Source organism: Erpetoichthys calabaricus, chromosome 6 (assembly GCF_900747795.2).
Source record: "Erpetoichthys calabaricus chromosome 6, fErpCal1.3, whole genome shotgun sequence".
In the NCBI taxonomy this organism is placed as follows: Eukaryota; Metazoa; Chordata; class Cladistia; order Polypteriformes; family Polypteridae; genus Erpetoichthys; species Erpetoichthys calabaricus.
In genome coordinates, this window is record NC_041399.2 from 149,255,469 (window position 1) to 149,277,078 (window position 21,610).

The following is a 21,610-nucleotide window of genomic DNA, read 5'->3' on the forward strand; positions in this document are numbered from 1 at the left end:
CCCGGAAGCACTCCGGGTGTCCCTGCTTCTCTTCCCCCCAGTACTTCCTGGTGTGGTGGAAGTGCTGAGGTCCAGGGCTGCCAAGGCATCCCGGTGCCCCCCTGGCGGTGACCACGGGCCCCTGGAGGGTTGAGCTTCAAAGCTTTGTACCCGTTGCCCCTAAAGCAACCAGGGCAGCTGTGTGCCACTATATATATATATATATATATATATATATATATATATATATATATATATATATATATATATATATATAATATAATATATGTATATATGTGTGTGTATGTATATATATACAGTGATCCCTCGCTATATCGCGCTTCGCCTTTCGCGGCTTCACTCTATCGCGGATTTTATATGTACGCATATTTAAATATATATCGCGGATTTTTTGCTGGTTCGCGGATTTCTGAGGACAATGGGTCTTTTAATTTCTGGTACATGCTTCCTCAGTTGGTTTGCCCAGTTGATTTCATACAAGGGACGCTATTGGCAGATGGCTGAGAAGCTACCCAACTTACTTTTGTTTCTCTCTCTCTCTTGCGCTGACTTCCTCTGATCCTGACGTAGGGGGTGTGAGCAGGGGGGCTGTTCGCACACCTAGACGATACGGACGCTCGTCTAAAAATGCTGAAAGAGTTGCTACCTTCTGTGTGCAGCTGCTTCGTGAAGCGACATGCTGCACGGTGCTTCGCATACTTAAAAGCTCAAAGGGCACGTATTGATTTTTGACTGTTTGTTTTCCTCTCTCTCTCTCTCTCTCTCTCTCTCCCTGCTCTTGACGGAGGGGGTGTGAGCTGCCGCCTTCAACAGCTTTGTACCGGCAGTGCTTCGCATACTTAAAAGCCAAATAGCCCTATTGATTTGTTTGGTTTTCTCTCACTTTCTGACATTCAGTGCTCCTGACGCGCACTCCTTTGAAAAGGAAGGTATGTTTGCATTCTTTTAATTGTGAGACAGAACTGTCATCTCTGTCTTGTCATGGAGCACAGTTTAAACTTTTGAAAAAGAGACAAATGTTTGTTTGCAGTGTTTGAATAACGTTCCTGTCTCTCTACAACCTCCTGTGTTTCTGCGCAAATCTGTGACCCAAGCATGACAATATAAAAATAACCATATAAACATATGGTTTCTACTTCGTGGATTTTCTTATTTCGCGGGTGGCTCTGGAACGCAACCCCCGCGATGGAGGAGGGATTACTGTGTATATATATATATATATATATATATATATATAATATATATATATATATATATATAAAATTAGTAGAGCTCATGTGTTATGCTAACTCACTAGGAGCTTCCGGGAAAAGTGGGATGTTTTAGAAAAACTGGACAGCAATGAAATCATTAAAAGATATTGATTTGACAGTGATGAAATAATATTCATAGCAAATCTTGAACATTATGTGATTGATCCATTTACATGGAGAAGCTATGCACCGTCAGACTAAATAAACAGTGTTGGTTACTTTACGTGTAAAATGCACCTTTGCAACAGTGATGATTTGGGTAAGTCACAATAAATCATTCCTTGAATTTTGCGCAAAATCCTGATCACCCTTGCAGTACGTGAGGTAATATGAAAATTCACATATTTCCCTACCACTTGAAGTGAGGTAATGTTAAAAGCAAGCTGCATTCATGCAAATTGGCACGCACATACAAATCACTGCCCCAAATGTGGATGGGTACACATACATGAATTGAAAGCAGTATCATACAATCGATACACAGGTGGTCATGGATGGAATGTTTGGAAATGTTATCTTCTGCTTATGAAACCATCACCTTACTTTCACTAATCCTCAGAGGTCTCTGCAGGAATACTATGGGAAACTCTGAAGGCTTTTTTAAGAGGATAGATAATTTCATATCTTTCCCACAAAAATAAATTGGAAACCAAGAAGGCATTAGATCTAATCAATGAAACTACCAGAATAGATCAAGAATATGCAGAATCTCCAAATGAGACACTTTATAGGAAAAGGCAGGTTTTGCATTTAACTTCTTGACAACAAAAGAAATGAAACAGCTATTCTTTAAATTGTGACATCAGTACTATGAACACTCAGAAAATGCCAAGAAGTGCACAAACAGAAGTGGTTTGCAACACAATAACAGAAATTATCAACACAGATGGAGTTAAATCATTAACCATAAAAACATCCACACATTTAGAGAGTACTACAAGTCTCCATATATTCTTCCAAGTTTAAAGATAAGACACAATTTAATGAAGTTTGTAATGCATTACAAATACAGTAGGACAACTAGATACACAGAAGAATTGGATAAGCCTCTGACTCTCTTGGAATCACAAAAACACTATAAATTCACTCCATTGTGGGAAAGCAGCATGCCCTAATGAATAAAAAGTGGAATTTTATTTTAAAAAATTTGAAATCATTTAGCTCTACTACTATTAACAAAGTTTATAGAAGCTAGAGACAACAAGATTCTACCTCAAACTTTTTGGCAAACATGAATTACCGTCTTTCCAAAGAAAAGTAAGGACTTATTACAATGTGCATCATACAGACCAATTTTACTTCTAAATAATAATGTTAATATTAAGATCCAATTGTCCTTCAGTCACTCAGGATATGGCATTTTAAGACAGAGAATCTCTTATCTGTTGCACCTTGACATGATAATCACCTTTTTCTACCCTCTTAAACCTACAGAACATTTAATGTTTGGAAAATGTCCCTGATTAAAACACTTACAGATTTGTATATAGATGCTGAACAATTACACTTCAAATTTAACTTCCCATCAACACAATCTTTCCACTACTTTCAAATCAGAAACTTTGCTAAAAGGAACCTGACCATTTTCCTCCCCTACCATCCATTTCTATTCCAGAGGCAATACTGATCAGTCTTGAAGAGTCAGACATCATCTCCAAAATATATAAAAACATTTTGAAGTCTCTTCCTTTCAAAGATGCTATGGTACGTTAGGGAAAGGATCTTTCACTTAACATCTCTGAAAAGGAGGAGAAGGTAGCCATGCATAGAATACACTCCAGCTCCATATGCGCAAAGCTTTCATCATCCAACTTAAAATCTGTTATCAAGCACATTTATCTCATTTACAATTGTCCAAAATGTTTCCAGAGCAAGATTCAACATGTGAACGTTGCAGTTTATCTCCAGCCTCACTGGGCCACGTGTTTTGGGTGTGTACCAAATTAATATCATTCTGGGCAAATTTTTTTGAATGCCTATCAGTCAGACTTAGTGTCAGAATCACTCCTAGCCCATTAACAGCCATGTTTGATGTACTCCTGGATGGGCTTAAAATGGAGAAGGACAAATTGATTGTAATTGCTTATACCACACTAGTAGCACATAGATTTATCTTGCTCAGCTGGAAAAATTCCCGCCCACCTGTTATAAGTGAATGGGTATACTATTTGAAATGGAAAAAAAAATTTAATTCTCACTTAGAGGATCTGTTCAAAACTTTTTTAAAATATGGCAAGATCTAATTCATATTGGGGTAAAGGACATCTCCTTTCTTATTTTTAAAGCTTTGCTCATATTGTAGCCTCTCCTCTCTTTCTCCAGGGCAGGGGTTGAATTATGGTTTGTTAAGTTTGACATGACTGTATGAAATGTTGCTTTCTTCAAATAAAATCAATAAAATTATATATAAAAAATACTTTCACAAATTATATTACTTGTTAAATTGTTTTCATATATATATGAAATGAACGTTTCAGTAAGCTTGAATAAATAAATAAATAAATAAATAAATAAATGTATATTTTTTTTATTTTAGGTGGTGGCTCTACACCCTCAGTTTGGAAGATCCAGCAGCAAGCAGTTTGTCACAGGGCGAAATAAGGTAAAGGGATACGAAAATTCAAATAGTGCTTCACCTTTGAGCATCATGTACTCTTCATATTTTAAAGCTCTTTGGAAATGTTAATAATAGTCTTCTTTACAGCAACTACCAAATTGTGCTAATTTACTGTTTACTCTAGTTTTGTTTTTTGTGCTCATTGAAAGTCACTGATTAGGAACAGACAATCATGAAAAGTCACATGAATTACTAAAAATGGCTTCTTTAATATTTTTAGCTACTCCTTATGGTTTCTTGATAGTTTATCAACAAATTCTGTAATCTAATTAGATCTTCCTGTGAAAAATAGTTTATTTCATAAAACTATATACCAGGAATTAGCGTTTCTGGACCTGACTCTACCCGGACCCGAACCCGCCGGGTAATGACCTCAAAACCCGGACCCGAAACCCGGGCTTTAAACCCCCGGGTTCGGGTACCTAGAATTTATTTCAAGTTTTAAAATTAAATAATTTTTGTAAAAATCAAAATGTATTACAGTAATCCCTCACTTATCGCGGGAGATAGGTTCCAAGGCCAACTGCGATAACTGAATTTCCGCGAAGTAGGGACACCATATTTATTTAATTAGTTAACGTGTATTTGGACGTTTTTAAACCCTCCCTGTATTGTTTACAACCCACCCTTTACTGTATTAATAACAGGGACAACTGCTAAGCAATATGAAATCGGTAGGTAAGTTTACACTTACTGTATAGCGAAGTACACGTAGCTATATATGACGTGATGAATATGCTGCGCAGTAAAAATGATGACGATGAAGGTGATGATGACTTTTACTGCGCAGCCGATGACTGTATTTAACGTCTCTTCAGATGGCGGTGCCATTTCCTGGGGCACCTCCTCCACGGTTTCCGAAGGTGTATCCGTAGTAGTACTGTAGTAGTAGTAGTAGTAGGAACTGGCTCTTTTTTGCGAGGCTGCAAAAACATTGTGATTGGCAGTTGCTGCCGCTGCTTCTTTTTCCGGTCGAAGAGCAGCTTGTAGGCGGTCATGACGTCGTCGACCTTGTTGCAAAGATTCCTAAAGCAGATTCCATCCAGACTACTGCCTTATCACGTCCACTTGCAACTCGTTTTGCGCCCTGGTTAAAGGACACTGCGGCCGTAGATCTTATATGCTTTTCCTCCTTTTTAAATAAAAAGAATCGTGGACACATTGATGCTGTAATGGTGTCCTGCAGCGGTGTAGCTGTTCCCTTCCTTCAACATATCGAAAACTTTTACCTTTTCTGCAATCATTTGCATCTTCTGTTGGCGCTTGGACACGGCCCCTGAAGCAGGAGCACGATAATGCTGAATGAGTGAGATGAGACTTCCTGGTTAATGCAGCACTCCGTCGCTGAGCCAATCAGCAGCACACAGGAACTTAACTGCGTGCTCGGATTGGGTAGCTTCTCAGCCATCTGCCAATAGCATCTCTTGTATGAAATCAACTGGGCAAACCAACTGAGGAAGCATGTACCAGGAATTAAAAGACCCATTGTCCGCAGAAACCCGCGAAGCAGCGAAAAATCTGCGTTATATATTTAGATATGCTTACATATAAAATCCGCGAAAAGTGAACCGCGAAGTAGCAAGGGATTACTGTATTACGTTTAAATTGTTTTAATTGTAACTAACAATATTTCGGAAAAAAACAAGAATAAAATAAATAACATGAAATATTCGACCAACGAGTTCGCGTTTGAAATAGGTTTTTACTTGTTTTTGCTTGCATACCCCGGGCAAACTGCACCATAACAAAGCTATAATTAGACTCTAGAATCGATCGAATCTAGACGTACAGACGTTTGCGTTTAGTTACGGGTAACTTTAAAACGCGGTAATTTGGTAGTACTATTAGCAATTCGACAAAATATTAAATAAATAATATGATAATAAATATATAGGATACGTAACAGCATTTAGAATTATTTAACTAAACGCACACGTCTGTAGTGCAGCAAGCGCTAGACTTCAAAGCGAGAGATAACGTACGTCACGCGCTCGATATACCACAAAGGCGGAATGATTTATGGTTTTTTTTATTCTTGTCGGGTCCAATGTTGGGTTGGGCATGTAGCTTGGCCTTTAGTATGTCACTGACAGCGGGACTGAGAAGGCTTATCACTGCATACGATCCGTCATTGGCCACTTACAGGAAAGGTAATTATCGAATGAAATGGTCTTAAATATAAATATAATGATTATATCCTATTTAGATTATGATCGACTAAATTATTTCTAATTATTTAAAATATTTCTTGAGAGGCTCTATGACGCACTATGCACAGTGAAACCTACTTCAACAGATAACGAAAGAAAATTCTCGTTGTCTGCATATTTTTACAGCAAACTTAGATCGGCATTGGGGGATAAGTCTCTTAATGCTTTGGTGTTCCTTAAATATTATTATATTAGAGCTAATAAAAAAAAATACTTGTAAACTTTATGTAGATAATAATAAACCTTTTGTATCAAATGTAAAATTCTGATTTTTTTAATACAATGATTTTGGACCCGAACCCGACCCAGACTCACCAGGTTTCTAAAATATTGGACCCGGAATCATCGGGTTTTTAAAAGCCGGGTTTTCAGAAATGCTACGAGGAATTGCAGCCTCATTAACTATAACAGATAGAAAAATAATAATCTATGACTAATTGTGAAAAGTGTATGGTACATCATGTATCTGCATAGTTTGGGATTAGGTGATGTGTTGCTTTTGAAGAGGCTATCTATTGAAGAGGCTTTCCTTCAGGGCCTTTGTGAACCTGACACTCACCCCCAAGTCCAAGAAATTCAATCACTAAAATACAGTTGGTGCTATTGTTTTACCCAGTACAATTATTCTTAAAAACAGATATGTCGTAGCAGTGCTGATGTGTGTATCAGAGAGAGACACTGTAAAGCAACTTTATGCTGTTCTTTGTGCTCAATTCAAATACCTACATTTAGTAAAGTTTTTTGAAAGAAAAATAAAATTAAGGGATGCAGGAGTTCTTTCTACCCCAATTATGTTGACTTCCCATAACACTGTCTTATCAGAAAGAGAGCAGATAAAAGGAGCATACCGCATAAATGGCATGATCCACAGACCAAAAAATTTGGATTCTGATTAAAAATTAGTTAAAACAAAAGGCAGAAGCCTCTGTTACTATACAGAACAGGTACTATCCCCACCCTTTTCTAAAGCCTAATACACAGAGATGTCATAAGTATTTCTTAATGCTTTGTTTGTTAAATTAATTTGGAATGAGTTGAAGTCTATGCTCTAATAACTTTGTTGCTGACGTATTTCTTAACACATTCTGTTCTGCTTTCCTAGCCAAACTTTTATCCGGTGTCCTGATTAAGGAACCCGAGGGTTTCTTAAGGTGCCAGACTTTTTTTACCAGTTTAAATTGCATCCTAAATACTGTAATACTGCTTAAATGCTATGGTGCACATAAACAATTTTAATAGTTAAAAGCCTTGGGATTCAACATCCTTTACTACAAGCAAGAGAGATATTCAAGCTTTAAAACAGCAAATATCAAACAAAAGTTGAAGTCTAGTAGCCCGACAATTTTATAAAATTCCTCTGCTGCATAAGTCATCTTGATGAAAAGGAAGTATGAATTTGCTTCTGTGTTGTTGTTTTCTTTATAGTATTTGTAGTGCTTCAGCTGTATGTACTGAAGTTCATTGGTAAATCCAGTAGACTGCGAAACAATTGCTTGAACTTATAATCAAGGTCTAAATCTCTTTATGTATATCTACTGTTTTGTTATATTTAGGAGATTGTTCCATGAAAAATAAAGTGAGAATGCTGTCCCAGAAAGTAAATATGGCTGTACTGTACCATGGTTTCAGAGGAATTTCATTCAGTCAGCTCCAAAAATTGCATCTGTATGATTTGTGCTATAAGTAATGGGGAAAAAATATAACGTAAAGAAAGAATCTAAAAAGATTAAGATTAGTATTTTCTCCAGTAGCATTTTTTTTATAATCCCTTGCCTTGAAAAATTACCTATAGAGAAACATCATTTATATTTAAATGTCATACACTTGATATTAAGTGATTTAAATTATTAATGCTGAACTTCAAAGACATAAAAGAAATTTTTACCATTTAACATCCCACACATTCTGAAGTTAGTTAATTTCTTTGTTTTGAGAATTTATGTCTTCCATCCTGGCTTTTTTTATGGTGAAACTTTCAAATTCTATAGGCTGTTACTGTACATAAGGGACATTCAATTATAAACAAGACTTTAATTCTAAATAATTTATTGAAGAAACAATGGAAATACAGTGCATTCGGAAAGTATTCACAGCACATCATTTTTTCCACATTTAGTTATGTTACAGCCTTATTCCAAAATGGATTAAATTAATTTTTTTCCTCAGAATTCTACACACAACACTCCATAATGACAACGTGAAAAAAATTCACTTGAGGTTTTTGCAAATTTATTAAAAATAAAAAAACTGAGAAATCACATGTACATAAGTATCTTCACAGCCTTTGCTCAATACTTTGTCGATGCACCTTTGGCAGCAATTACAGCCTCAAGTCTTTTTGAATATGATGCCACAAGCTTGGCACACCTATCCTTGGCCAGTTTCGCCCATTCCTCTTTGCAGCACCTCTCAAGCTCCATCAGATTGGATGGGAAACGTCGGTGCACAGCCATTTTAAGATCTCTCCAGAGATGTTCAATCGGATTCAAGTCATGGCTCTGGCTGGGCCACTCAAGGACATTCACAGAGTTGTCCTGAAGCCACTCCTTTGATATCTTTGCTGTGTACTTAGGGTCGTTGTACTGCTGAAAGATGAACCGTCGCCCCAGTCCGAGGTCAAGAGCGCTCTGGAGCAGGTTTTCATCCAGGATGTCTCTGTACATTGCTGCAGTCATCTTTCCCTTTATCCTGACTAGTCTCCCAGTCCCTGCCTCTGAAAAACATCCCCACAGCATGATGCTGCCACCACCATGCTTCACTGTAGGGATGGTATTGGCTTGGTGATGAGCGGTGCCTGTTTTCCTCTAAACGTGACACCTGGCATTCACACCAAAGCGTTCAATCTTTGTCTCATCAGACCGGAGAATTTTCTTTCTCATGGTCTGAGAGTCCTTCAGGTGTCTTTTGGCAAACTCCAGGCAGGCTGCCATGTGCCTTTTACTAAGGAGTTGCTTCCATCTGGCCACTCTATCATACAGGCCTGATTGGTGGATTGCTGCAGAGATGGTTGTCCTTCTGGAAGTTTCTCCTCTCTCCACAGAGGACCTCTGGAGCTCTGACAGAGTGACCATCGGGTTCTTGGTCACCTCCCTGACTAAGGCCCTTCTCCCCCGATCGCTCAGTTTAGATGGCCGGCCAGCTCTAGGAAGAGTCCTGGTGGTTTCAAACTTCTTCCACTTACGGATGATGGATGCCTCTGTGCTCATTGGGACCTTCAAAGCAGCAGAAATTTTTCTGTAACCTTCCCCAGATTTGTGCCTCGAGACAATCCTGTCTCGGAGGTGTACAGACAATTCCTTTGACTTCATTCTTGGTTTGTGCTCTGACATGAACTGTCAACTGTGGGACCTTATATGGACAGGTGTGTGCCTTTCCAAATCATGTCCAATCAACTGAATTTACCACAGGTGGACTCCAATTAAGCTACAGAAACATCTCAAGGATGATCTGGGGAAACAGGATGCACCTGAGCTCAATTTTGAGCTCCATGGCAAAGGCTGTGAATACTTATGTACATGTGGTTTCTCAATTTTGTTATTTTTAATAAAATTGCAAAAACCTCAAGTAAACTTTTTTCATGTTGTCATTATGGGATGTTGTGTGTAGAATTCTGAGGAAAAAAATGAATTTAATCCATTTTGGAATAAGGCTGTAACATAACAAAATGTGGAAAAAGAGATGTGCTGTGAATACTTTCCGGATGCACTGTATAATGCATACTACTTGTATATATGATGTTTGTGATTTGCAGGATACTTGTTCCAGTGTTCCTGAAATTTCTTAATTACAGTGATACTAGGGTGTTGTACCGTGTTAGCCATTATGAATGTAGAGAAAAGCCAAGGTGTCATTTTGCTTGGCTTTTCTCTTAATTACAGTGACAAAGTTTTAAGCTGATGACCCATTTAGCTTTCAATAGCTACAATAACCTCATCATTTTCTTGTCCCATTGAAACTCCTTCAGTGGGCCAAACAAATAGTAATTGAAAGGAGCCAAGTCAGTAAATCCCACCTCAGTTTTCATAGAGTTTATATTGTTAAAGTGGTGATGTGAAAACAAATGAAATAGTGATTTTTTTTTTTTATTTGAAAAATAACTGGCTTCAGTGATTCAACCAGGAGAGTTTGATACTGTACATTGATGTTTTTTTTTAAATCAATGAGAAAGATAACATAAATTGTACCCTTTCTATCTTAGAAAACACTACTGTTAATTTTTCCTTGTGAAAAAAGCTGTTTTAAATTTTTCTTTTGTTGGTGTGGTAGTTAGTAGGAACAAGACGAACCAATTAGTGTTTACTGCATGTTTGAACACATCTTTATTCGTCTGTGAATCCAGGTCCATAGAAGTTGATTTGTGCTTAAATTAAACTTAATTCTGCACTGTCTGCTGCAGTATTTTTTCCAATATTAAATGCTATCACAAGAACCATTAGTGACAGCTAAGAGATTACACAATTGTTTTTACCTCGTGGAATCTTTTTATTTTATTTAAAAAAAAAAAAAAAAATTGAATGCACAACAGCCTATATAAATAGGTTGTTTGAATATGGCTAGAGAGTGTGTCCTTTAACAGGATGACTGCCTATTCAGTTTTGATTAATGCATTAGAACCACACATTCTGAGATAGGCTGTGTCTTCCAATCACCACAACTCACACATGTTATGAGCAGGCTCAGAAAATTAATAAAGAAAAAATATTAGTGCACAAAGTTAGCTTTCCCTAATTGTTGTCAGAAAAAAACATGCCATTAGTTGCATATTACCACCCTCTGCTGCTTAAAAGTACAACTGCACTGTGCCCTTAAAATGTATTCAACCTTTTACTGATAAATCCTGTATGGGGAAAGACAAACAAAAATCAAAGCACTGCATCTCTCAAATGTTAACATTCCTACAGTTTCTGGCAACGACTGCAATGATATTACAGACTGTATGGTTTGTCCCCCTTTCTTCCTCATTTTCATTAAATATATCATTAAATAATGACTGTAAAAAATGAAAAGAGCAAGTTGTAAATGGATAATTTCTAAAACAATGGACCACACTTTTTCTGGTTTAGTGATGCATACAATTAGAAATATACTTAACCATTTATTTTTGTTAAACATTCTTTTCAAATATAATTGCAGGTATCAGTTATTCAATATATACTCCCTTGTTTCTGACCCCATTATGTTTAGATGTGAAATTAAGTATGCTTAGTTAAATGCATGTGTCCATTTTCTGTTTCAAAGACTTGTAGCAAGAAAAAAACTTTTTTTCATTGCTTGAAATGGGCTGCTTGTGCCACAGTAAATATAAACTTATTCTTCAGTACAATATTTTTTTATGTTTGCGCCCTAGGTACACACAACCGATGGCTACAAATGGAAGTTATTAACATGATACAGCTATGTCACAGCAGTGCAGTTCTATATGTTTGCCTAAAACGTTTTATATTTATAGATAACATGGACAAATATTGCAGCCAAACAGCAAGAGAAGTAACTTTTATGTATGTACACTGGTTTTCCTCCCATTTTCCAAATATGTGCATTTTAGGCTAACTGGAAAATCATAAATTGCCCTATGTAAATGAATGGTATTTACAGTATGTGCAAAAGTATACTCTAAATGGACATGAGTCCCCACTAGGATTCTAACCCGCACCCAGTGCTTCTGGAATAAGCTTTTTAACTGGCTTCCCACAATCCTGAACTAGATAAGTAGGTTATAAAATAGATGTTAAGATGATTCCTCCTTACTGAAAAAGTGTGACTGTAGCTCATCACTGTTTCACTCATAGCAGCATTGCTTTTTAAGGAACATCTGGATATATTACACTGTAAGTTTTATTGTCATCTATTAAATAGGAATATATATTTATATATACTTTATGAGAGTGTGTCTGCTAAACCAGTAGAAATGATCACTTGAAATATAATAATATACTTTTGCATTCAGTATGTTAAAAAAGTCCAATTTGCTGAGCACCGAAACGAGCTCTAAAGTTTTTATACACTGCTTACTCTGGAAAACACAAGGGAACACATGCCTCAGCTTGGAGAAGGAATGTATGCTTTCCCACACAGATCACTTTTTTGTGGTTTTTACATTTCATTACATGCATACAGTTGGAGCGGTCTTGATGGACCTTAAGTTTTATTTTTATTTTTAATTGGTATCTTTTGCAGCAGATAAAATGTATTTGTCTATAAAGATAATGTGTATACAGAATACTGTCATATTTACTATGAAAATATGCTACACTACTCAGGCATACAAATGAGTAAATAATACAGAAGCTATTTCCTACCTGTATGTTCACATTTTCAAAATTTTGTGATCTTTTTTTTTTTTCTGAACACTTTCATGTCATTTCACCTCGCAGATTCCCTCTGATTGTAAAAGAAGCTGAAGTACAGTTTCAATCAAAAAAAAATGTACCACTAACACAAGAAGCATATATAAGGCTTGAAAGAGAATTATTTAGTCTTCTTTTTTTCTTGTCCCACTTGCTCTTTAACAGTGTCAGGTGCCAAGAAGAGTAAAACTTGACTCAAGTGAACAGTTCACCTTGTATATCTCAATACTGCTCTTCTACTTTTCAAACAGCATCTCGTAATGGACTTCAATTTCTTCTGGCAGAAGGCATATATGTAGCCTTTTTTCAAAGTAGAAATACAAAAAGAAATGTACAGTGTCTATAAAAAGTATTCAGTCCCCTTGAAACTCATCACCATTCTCTGTATTTCAAAAGATACATTCAGGCATGCCTCACATAAGTATTTTTATTTTTAGTTTTTATTTTTAAAAATATGTTTTTGACAAATTATTTGCTTTGACTTTAAAAAATAAACTGTTAGAACACTTATTTGGTAGTGTTGTACATAGTGGCCTATACAATCACTTACTAATTTCTTTGTTTAGATAATGTTTGTAGTGCAATACTACATTTACATTTATTTGCTTAGCAGATGCTTTTAACCAAAGCGACTTACAAAAGAGTTTTACAATGAGTAACATTAGGCTAAGACCTGTTTGTTCAGCAAGTGTAATAGGATGGGTAACAAAAGTTGATTGCCACAAGTGAAAAGATGTAATAACTCATACATTTTCAATCACTAAAGCAATTAAACTTAAATTTAACAATAATATAAAATATTGCAGAGCAATGTTTTTTCCCTCAATTTGAAAAGTTGATTGCCACAAGTGAAAAGATGTAATAACTCATACATTTACAATCACTAAAGCAATTAAACTTAAATTTAACAATAATATAAAATATTGCAGAGCAATATTTTTTCCCTCAATTTGAGAGATATTCACAGAACAGATGGGTCTTCTATCACTTCTTAAATACACTGAGGGAGTCAGCAGTTTAGGCAGAGGTGGGCAGCCCGTTCAACCAACTAGGAACTACATACAAAAATAGTCTGGATTGAGACTTGATGCCACGTAGAGGTGGCAGACCTGAGAGGGTGAGGAGGAGTACAGCACTTCACCAGTGTTTCCACATACACCGGTGCTGACCCACTGACTACTCTGTAGGTAAGCATCAGGGATTTGAACTTAATGCAAGTTACTACAGGGAGACAGTGTAGCAACCTGAAAAGAGGAGTGACATGTGCCATCTCGGCTGGTTAAATACAAGACTGGCCGCTGCATTGTGGACCTTCTGCAGCGGTTTGATGGTACATGCAGGTACTCCTGCCAGAAGCGAGTTGTAGTAGTCCAGATGTGTTAAGATCAAAACCTGGACAAGAACTTGTGCTGCATTCTTTGTCAGATAAGATCTGATCTTGCGGATGTGGTACAGTGTGAACCTGCACGAATATGAAACAGTAGATATGTGGTCAGGAAAAGATAGCTGCTCATCAGTTACCACCCCAAGGTTGTGTACTGACTTGGCAGGTGTTAGCAACAGTGTGTCAAACTGTACAGAGGTTGGGGAATGAGCATACTGGCTGTCCAGGATCACAAGAAGCTCGTTTTTTGCCTGGTTCAACTGTAGATAGCAGTCCTTCATCTAGGTTGAGATATCAGTAACACAGGCAGAGACTTTTGCTGATACTGTATTGTCCTCCAAAGGGAACGAAAGGTATAGCTGTGTAACATCGGCATAGCACTGATAAAAGATCCCATGGAATTGAATGATGGAGCCCATTGAGGTGATGTACAGTGGGAAGACTAGAGGACCAAGCAACAATCCTTGGAGTACACCAGTGCATGTCTGGCGTGCCTTTCACAACCCCCCTCGCCAGGACACATCTGCCCAAGATTTTTTTTTGTTATACATTGTAACAAATTAGTTTTGAAATAAATAAAATAATAAAACAGTATTCTACCTTTGATGTCACTACTAGAGTTTGCACACATTAGTTCTAGTTTAATACAAATAAAATTTAGTGCTTTTGCAAATCACTGAACTGTTGTATATTTCAACATAAATTATATTTTAGTAATCTGTTAATCACAATTAACTTAAGTAAAATATTCACTTTTACTGTAAATACAACACAGTGAACTAAACTAATATTGAGCAAATCAGTTGCCTTAAAATATAGTTTTACAAAATAAAATATAACTATATCTTTTTTTTTTTTCTCTTCATGAACTCTTACTGTAAGACTGTAGTCCTGCCACAGGTTTATCAAACTTTTACACTGATAATTACCACCCTTTTTCTTGTATGCTCCAGCATCAAGGTCAATCTAGTGCAGAAAGAAAATCCAGAGCTTGTAGCATAAAGCACTGTATGTAAGGAGTACTGAATCCTAAGAACAGCACTGACACTAAAGACAGGTTCAGACTTCCATTACCTCTCAAGTATCTATGTAAGGAGTTCGAGTTGGTCCACTGTTCCACAACCAGATCGAAATCCATGTTGCTTCTCCTGGGTGCGAGCTTCAGCTATCAAATTGATTGTTCATTCTAGTTCTCTACAAGGCTGGTGAGCATTATCCCACAGTAACATACTTTCTGATCTTCCTTTTTGAAAAAATATTCTTTCAATATACAGCGCCTTTAGCATTTCTTTTTAGATTTTAGCCAACCCTGCAGTTTGGCCAGTGTAAAGATTTTTAACACTACATTGTCCTCAGCCAATGAAATCGATTACATCCCAACCAATACTTCTGGCACAACCATCTCCAAAGGGAGCTTATCCTATTGGTGCATGATGCAATTGGCATTCTTCCACCTCTCAACAATATCTCTAGTTGAAGCCAATGTTTTCCCCACCCTTGCTGAGAACAGTCTGGGTGACATCCTTCTTAAAATTCCTGTGTTTTTATTTTGTTTTAAACAACCTGTTCCAGACTTTAAAAAAAAAAATTCTGTAGGCATCAGCAAACTCGGCATACATACATGCCATTCCCTCAGCCACTGTTGTAGTTCATACCTTTTTGGCCTGTCGGTACTTCATAGTAAAATCTGGAACCTCTTTATATGAAAAGGCCTTTCTGTTAAACTTGACATATTCCCTTACCACTGTTGTTCTGTAGTTGTAACCTTGCAGACGCAAACAATCATTCTGAAACAAGGCATCTGCTTGTCACACTTAGTATGCTCTCACTATTTGTTTGGTTTTCAAGGTATCTCTGGCCCCATCCATCTGATGAGCCCTGCTAGGTTATATTGGCACCAGGCGCTTGCTAACAAGTACCAAACACCAGGCAGATGTCATAATATAAATAAATCAAACAGTGACATGAGTTTACAAATATGAATAAAATATAGTATTTTGAAAAAAAAAAGTAAAAGGCAGTGTTGTACCATAACATGTAGTCACTTGACTTTTTATTATTATAGAATTAATCATAGTGAGTAAAACTCCAAGTAATCTGATGCAGAAATGAATTCAGAATTATACATTAAGTCCAAATTTGGTGTGTGGACTATATTTTGAGCACTTCATATACTGAAGATTTTATCATTTTTTTTATATTTGAAGGGATGACTTAAGGATTGGCGGCATGGTGGCACAGTGGTAGCGCTGCTGCCTCATAGTAAGGAGACCTGGGTTTGCTTCCTGGGTCCTCCCTGCATGGAGTTTGCATGTTCTCCCCGTGTCTGCGTGGGTTTCCTCCAGGTACTCCGGTTTCCTCCCACAGTCCAAAGCCATTTAGGTTAGGTGCATTGGTGATCCTAAATTGTCTCTAGTGTGTTCTTGGTGTGTGTATGCCCTGCGGTGGGCTGGCGCGCTGCCAGGGGTTTGTTCCTGCCTTGCGCCCTGTGTTGGCTGGGATTGGGTCCAGCAGACCCCCATGGCCTTGTGTTAGGATATAACGGGTTGGTTGGTTAATGACTGACTGACTGAAGGATTGACATCAATTAATAGCAGTAAACAAATATTGACAATAATATTAAAATAATGAAGAGGAGTTGTAAATAATACCGTTGTCTGCACCATTATGTTTATTGCATTATTATATATGTTACACATTTTATGCAAATTTTAACTTTACATTTATACCATATTGTAAAGTAATTGCCATATTCTCAAATGTGTATAGTGCCATCTTGGAATGGAATTCAGGTTCACCAGGGTAAACTGTAACAAACTGATTACAATAATTTGTTTCTTCTGTGCTATTTAACCAAATACCCCATTATAATCTTTGCGTTTTGTTTCTGCTTCTAGTTATTGTTATTTAAATATGTCCCATTATCTTGATATTGTTTACTTTTTTTAAACAGCTTCAGTTATATGAGAGGAACTGGCTAAACAGATGGAAAACTATTACACTCCATGAGGGAGAAGGAATAATTACTAATGTCAAATGGCGAGGCAGTTTAGTAGCCTGGGCAAACAGTTTGGTAAGTTGTGTTTTATATACAAAAATTATTTGTAAACACTAATGGGACAATTTGGTCAACAGTACACATCTGTCACTAGTTAAAATATGCCAGCTGCTAATTTTTATTTTTATCTAAATTTTTCTTATTAGCATTTACACCAATTTTGGTTGGAATCTGAAAAAAAAATCTATACTCACTATTGAGGTTTTAATTGTAATAGTATGGTAAAACTGCGGTGGGTTGGCACCCTGCCTGGGATTGGTTCCTGCCTTGTGCCCTGTGTTGGCTGGGATTGGCTCCAGCAGACCCCCGTGACCCTGTGTTCGGATTCAGCGGATTGGAAAATGGATGGATGGATAGTATGGTAAAAGTAGAAAAAGTTATTAGTTTGGAATATTTTAAAAACATAAAGTGCAGTTTGACTCAGTAGAAGAGAATTTCCCTGAACAAAGGTTGTTTAGAGAAATGTACATGGTATACTGCTGTCATCACCAAAGTTTTAAAATAAACTGCAACTTATGTTTTCACATTTTATTTTATGTGTGTGTTGGTTTTAAATCCTGTATTACATAATGTACTAATAGTATGTTTTAGATTTTAATAACATTAAATATTTAATAACATTACATTTTTGTGTTATAGAGGAATAAATATAATACCAGCAATAAATGTGAATAGCAAAAATAAATTGATAATTCGGTGTTAAAAAAAAATATATATCAAAATTTATTTTTTCAGATTTGGCCAAAACTAATATGAACCTTTAATACAGCCTTGGCCAGAAACTGGATATTTATTGAGATTGCAGCCTTACAGTATAAATATATTGTGCCTCGATACAAGGTACATATATTGCCAAAATAAATATGTTTCCAGTCTCTACTCGGCAGCATGAAAGTAACCTTTTCTAATGTGCTCCTTTTTATGATAATAATAATTAATCAACATGTAGATCAACATTTTAGTCTCTGCTTTATTAACCTGGTATTTGAAACCTTTTTTATATATATATATATATATATATATATATATATATATATATATATATATATATATATATATATATATATATATATATGTATATATATATATAAATTCCCCTTTCTTCTGGTATAAACCAGCATGTGAGGCAACAGTTTGGCAAATAGAGCATAATGCTGTGACTATGAGAAAGTGTACCTGAAAAGGAAACAACTTACTCCCATTCTTTTCAGTATTTCCTTGTATGTCTAGCCTACCATCCATTTGCACATTCCAGGCTCCCTCACAGGAAAGTATTTGCAAGTTATCTGTTTGGTTAGAGACTCTGTACCTTCTTCAGGGAATGATGGTAGAGGTTAACTCCATCAGCCTGTATCCGCACTTGTCACTTCAGACCAACAGTTGTATCTGGCCGAAGTCAATGAAAATTAAGTTAATTAAAACAACAAAACTGAATTTCATTCAGTCTCTTCTTCTTAAGTCCTGTTCAGTTTGATGCATACAATAGAATTAATTTGTATTAGTTTGATCAAAGTAAATAGATTATCAACCCAAATAAATTAAAATGCAATTTTAATGCCTAATCTCTTTGCTATTCTGTTTGCTTACAGAGTGTAAAAATATATGACATCAATGCTAAACAAAGAATAACCAATGTCTTGAGAGATAATACCAGCCTTCGACCTGATATGTATCCTTGTAGTCTGTGCTGGAAGGATAACACAACACTTATCATAGGCTGGGGAACTTCTGTAAAGGTACGCCTTTGCTTGATAGCACTGGTCTCTTGTTTATAACACCTGCAGCATACCCAGTGTTACAGCTACTGTCAATGCACTTGCTGTTGTAAAATGATCTGTCAGAATAATTTGATTTAAAATTTACTTATCTTTTTATGTATTAATTTTCTAATGTCATTCTTCTTAGTTAGAAAGGTTTTCTTTACTTTAATCCACTTCTATTTTGCGAGTGTAATATATTAAATTAAGGAAAATAGTCAGTTCATTTGATTTATTGAATTTTTCCAACTTTCTAGTGGAAACTTTTAGTGACACATCTTTTTAGTGGAAAGAGTACTATAAAGTATTTATATTCCTAGGTTTATACTTGAAATATTTTCCCGAAAAAAATTACTTTTTTTTCTTATCCTGACAAGCAATATTAAAGTAAACTTACCAAATAAAAAAAACATTTTACTATATATCCTTTTGCAGTGTTTAATTGTGTTTATGGAAAGTTTTGTGCATCTTCAAGGCAACAGTGATGCAACTTATGTTTAAACATGAAGGCTTTAACATGACAAAACGCTACTTAATGCATTTAGTATTTAACAAAGACATTTGTGACTGGTATATCTTTAATTAATCCTACCTTTTGATGTTTCTAAATTTTACATTGTGAGAAAAATATTCTTGAACTTTTCTTTTTATTATTGAATAAATACTTAAAAGAACATATGATACAACCTCACTAAATATTGTAGAGTGATTAAATGATTTTTTTTCCTTTTCAGATATGTATTGTGAAGGAAAGGGATCCAACAGAAATGCGAGATCTTCCTAGCCGCTATGTGGAAATTGGTAATTAATGTTGTTGTTTGAACATCAATTAATTATCATGAAAGTAAAATATAATGTGGTATTCATTTATCCATGCACTCAAAAACTAATATAAACTGATTACAAACTATTTAGAAACATAGTAAAGCATCGTTTCCCACTGGTCATAAGGAAATGACTCTCTCTTCACTTTTAAAGTGCTGTTTATACAGTATGTAGAACAATGGAGTAGCTCATCATAGGGATCTGTTCATTTAAACTGATGCCGTCTGTCTCAGCTTTTCTTGAACTCGAGAACACCAGTTTCTCCTCTACTTCTCTCTCCCTTCTCTTTTGCTTCTAGTGAACCAACATCTACACTCACAGTCACAGTGCTTGGCACCCTCACTGAAACTTTTTAGTGTGCTTGCTAACCTTTGAGCTTTGCAGCTTCCTTCATCTTTGCATCTTTGCTGCAGTTTCCACTTCATACCTGACTCTAAATGCCAGATCTGATCACATCTCTTTTCTTTCTGTCCAGGACAAACCCCCCCCCCCCCCCTTCAGTCATCCATTCCCCATTTTGGTTACTGGTACTGTTTATGTGGCCTGTCAATTTCTTCCACTGGGTCTTTCGATTCTATAAAGCCCCCTATCAGTGTAGCACAGAGCATGTATATTAGCATAATATTAGTAAACATTGACAAATAAAATATTTATCGACAAATAAAAAAAACATGCTGTGGCTAATTTTCTTTTTTCTTTTATCTAAACAGGAAATAGTGTTTTTGTTAATGAGTTAGTGAACTTGACATTAAGTGTAAGATTGTGGCTCCTTAAATAAGCAATATGTGGGAAACAATTGCATTTGCTACCTCTTAGACAAGCAAATCCATAGCCATGTATTGCATGTGACAGTCAAGTCAGCTTCTACCATCTACCTTTGACTAAGCTGAACCCATGGATTGGAAATAACTAGTAAAAAAAAAAAAAAAAACCTTTACAATTTACATATGACTGCAAAGCTCCATTTTTCCACAGCCATTTCTCCAGTGTCCTAATGGTAAACACCCCTAGCTCATTCTTAATCATGTTCAAATGGTTTTTGGTTGTCAGGGAAACCTACAAAATTTTGTTAGCACAGCTGAAACCTGTTATCCTATTCATTAAAGCAAAAAAAAAAAGATTTTTCCTTGGATTGCAGTTCTTAGTTCAAAATGGCCAAAACAAAACAGCTTGTTTCCAACTTTAATGCATGTTCCACCTTCATCAGTCTGACCTTAATAGAGCATACCACTCTTCATATAGATTTTAAAAAGTCTTAAATGATAGAGATACTCCTTTAAAAGTCAGAATGGAGATAGATTCCAGAATTTCTTCCATGCACCTCTCACCCTCACTGTCATTGTTGTGCTAGATTTGTTTGCCACTCAAAAAATGCAGAGATAAGGGCTGTTATAGCCAGCCCTTTTAAAACATCCTATACCAGCTATATACTTATACTGTATCCTTTATGCCATTTTGCTTCCTTGAAAGCCATTTATAAATGCTGTAAGATTAATTCTAGATGAAAAGATTAAGCAAAGAAGCCTTACTTTCCATGAGGCATCAATGCTGTTACAGGTTTGCAATACGTTTATTCTAATATGGCATTTTAAGTAACTGAACTACTGCCGGCAGTATGGTAGTTCAGTGGGGAGTGTGGTTGCATCCTGGATTAAGCATCCTAGGTTTGTAAGTCCATGCTTGGGAGTATGTTGAGTTTGTATGTCTGCATGGGTTTTCTTATGGATACTCTAGTTTTCCTCCTACCAGCCCAAACATATGCTGAGTAAGTTAACTGGCAATTGCAAGCTGACTCTAATTAAATGTGAATGTGAGTATGAGTGTGTGCCTGAAGCAGAGTGGAATCCTGTCCTGGGCTGTTTCTTGCTAGGTGTCCATTTTTTCCAGGATAGACTCCGGTAATTTGTTACATTAAATTTGATTAAGCAGGTTTAAGAATGTTATGTCATGTTATATTTCTGACAAATTATGAGGAAGCATAACATTACCTTACAGTAGTGCGCATACTGCAGAAATCCAGAATACTAGTCAATCATGTAGCACACAAACAGTGAGCCACTTTAGTTTATCCATTCGATCTGGCAGTATACCTTTGGTTTGTGAGAGGAAAATAAAACCTCCAGAGAAACCTTACATGAACACACAGGCCACTCCACAGA

At 36.2% G+C, this 21,610-nt stretch overlaps 1 protein-coding gene across 1 annotated transcript in view; it reads left to right on the plus strand.

Moving 5' to 3' along the window:
- The window catches only part of vps41 (VPS41 subunit of HOPS complex), a 198,518-nt gene that overhangs the window by 96,446 nt on the left and 80,462 nt on the right, over positions 1-21,610 (plus strand). Inside the window, exons 7-10 of the mRNA XM_028803981.2 lie at positions 3,790-3,855; positions 16,765-16,884; positions 18,459-18,605; positions 19,361-19,427. Of these exons, the coding sequence (XP_028659814.1) occupies positions 3,790-3,855; positions 16,765-16,884; positions 18,459-18,605; positions 19,361-19,427 (400 nt within the window). The remainder of the gene's footprint in view (positions 1-3,789; positions 3,856-16,764; positions 16,885-18,458; positions 18,606-19,360; positions 19,428-21,610) is intronic.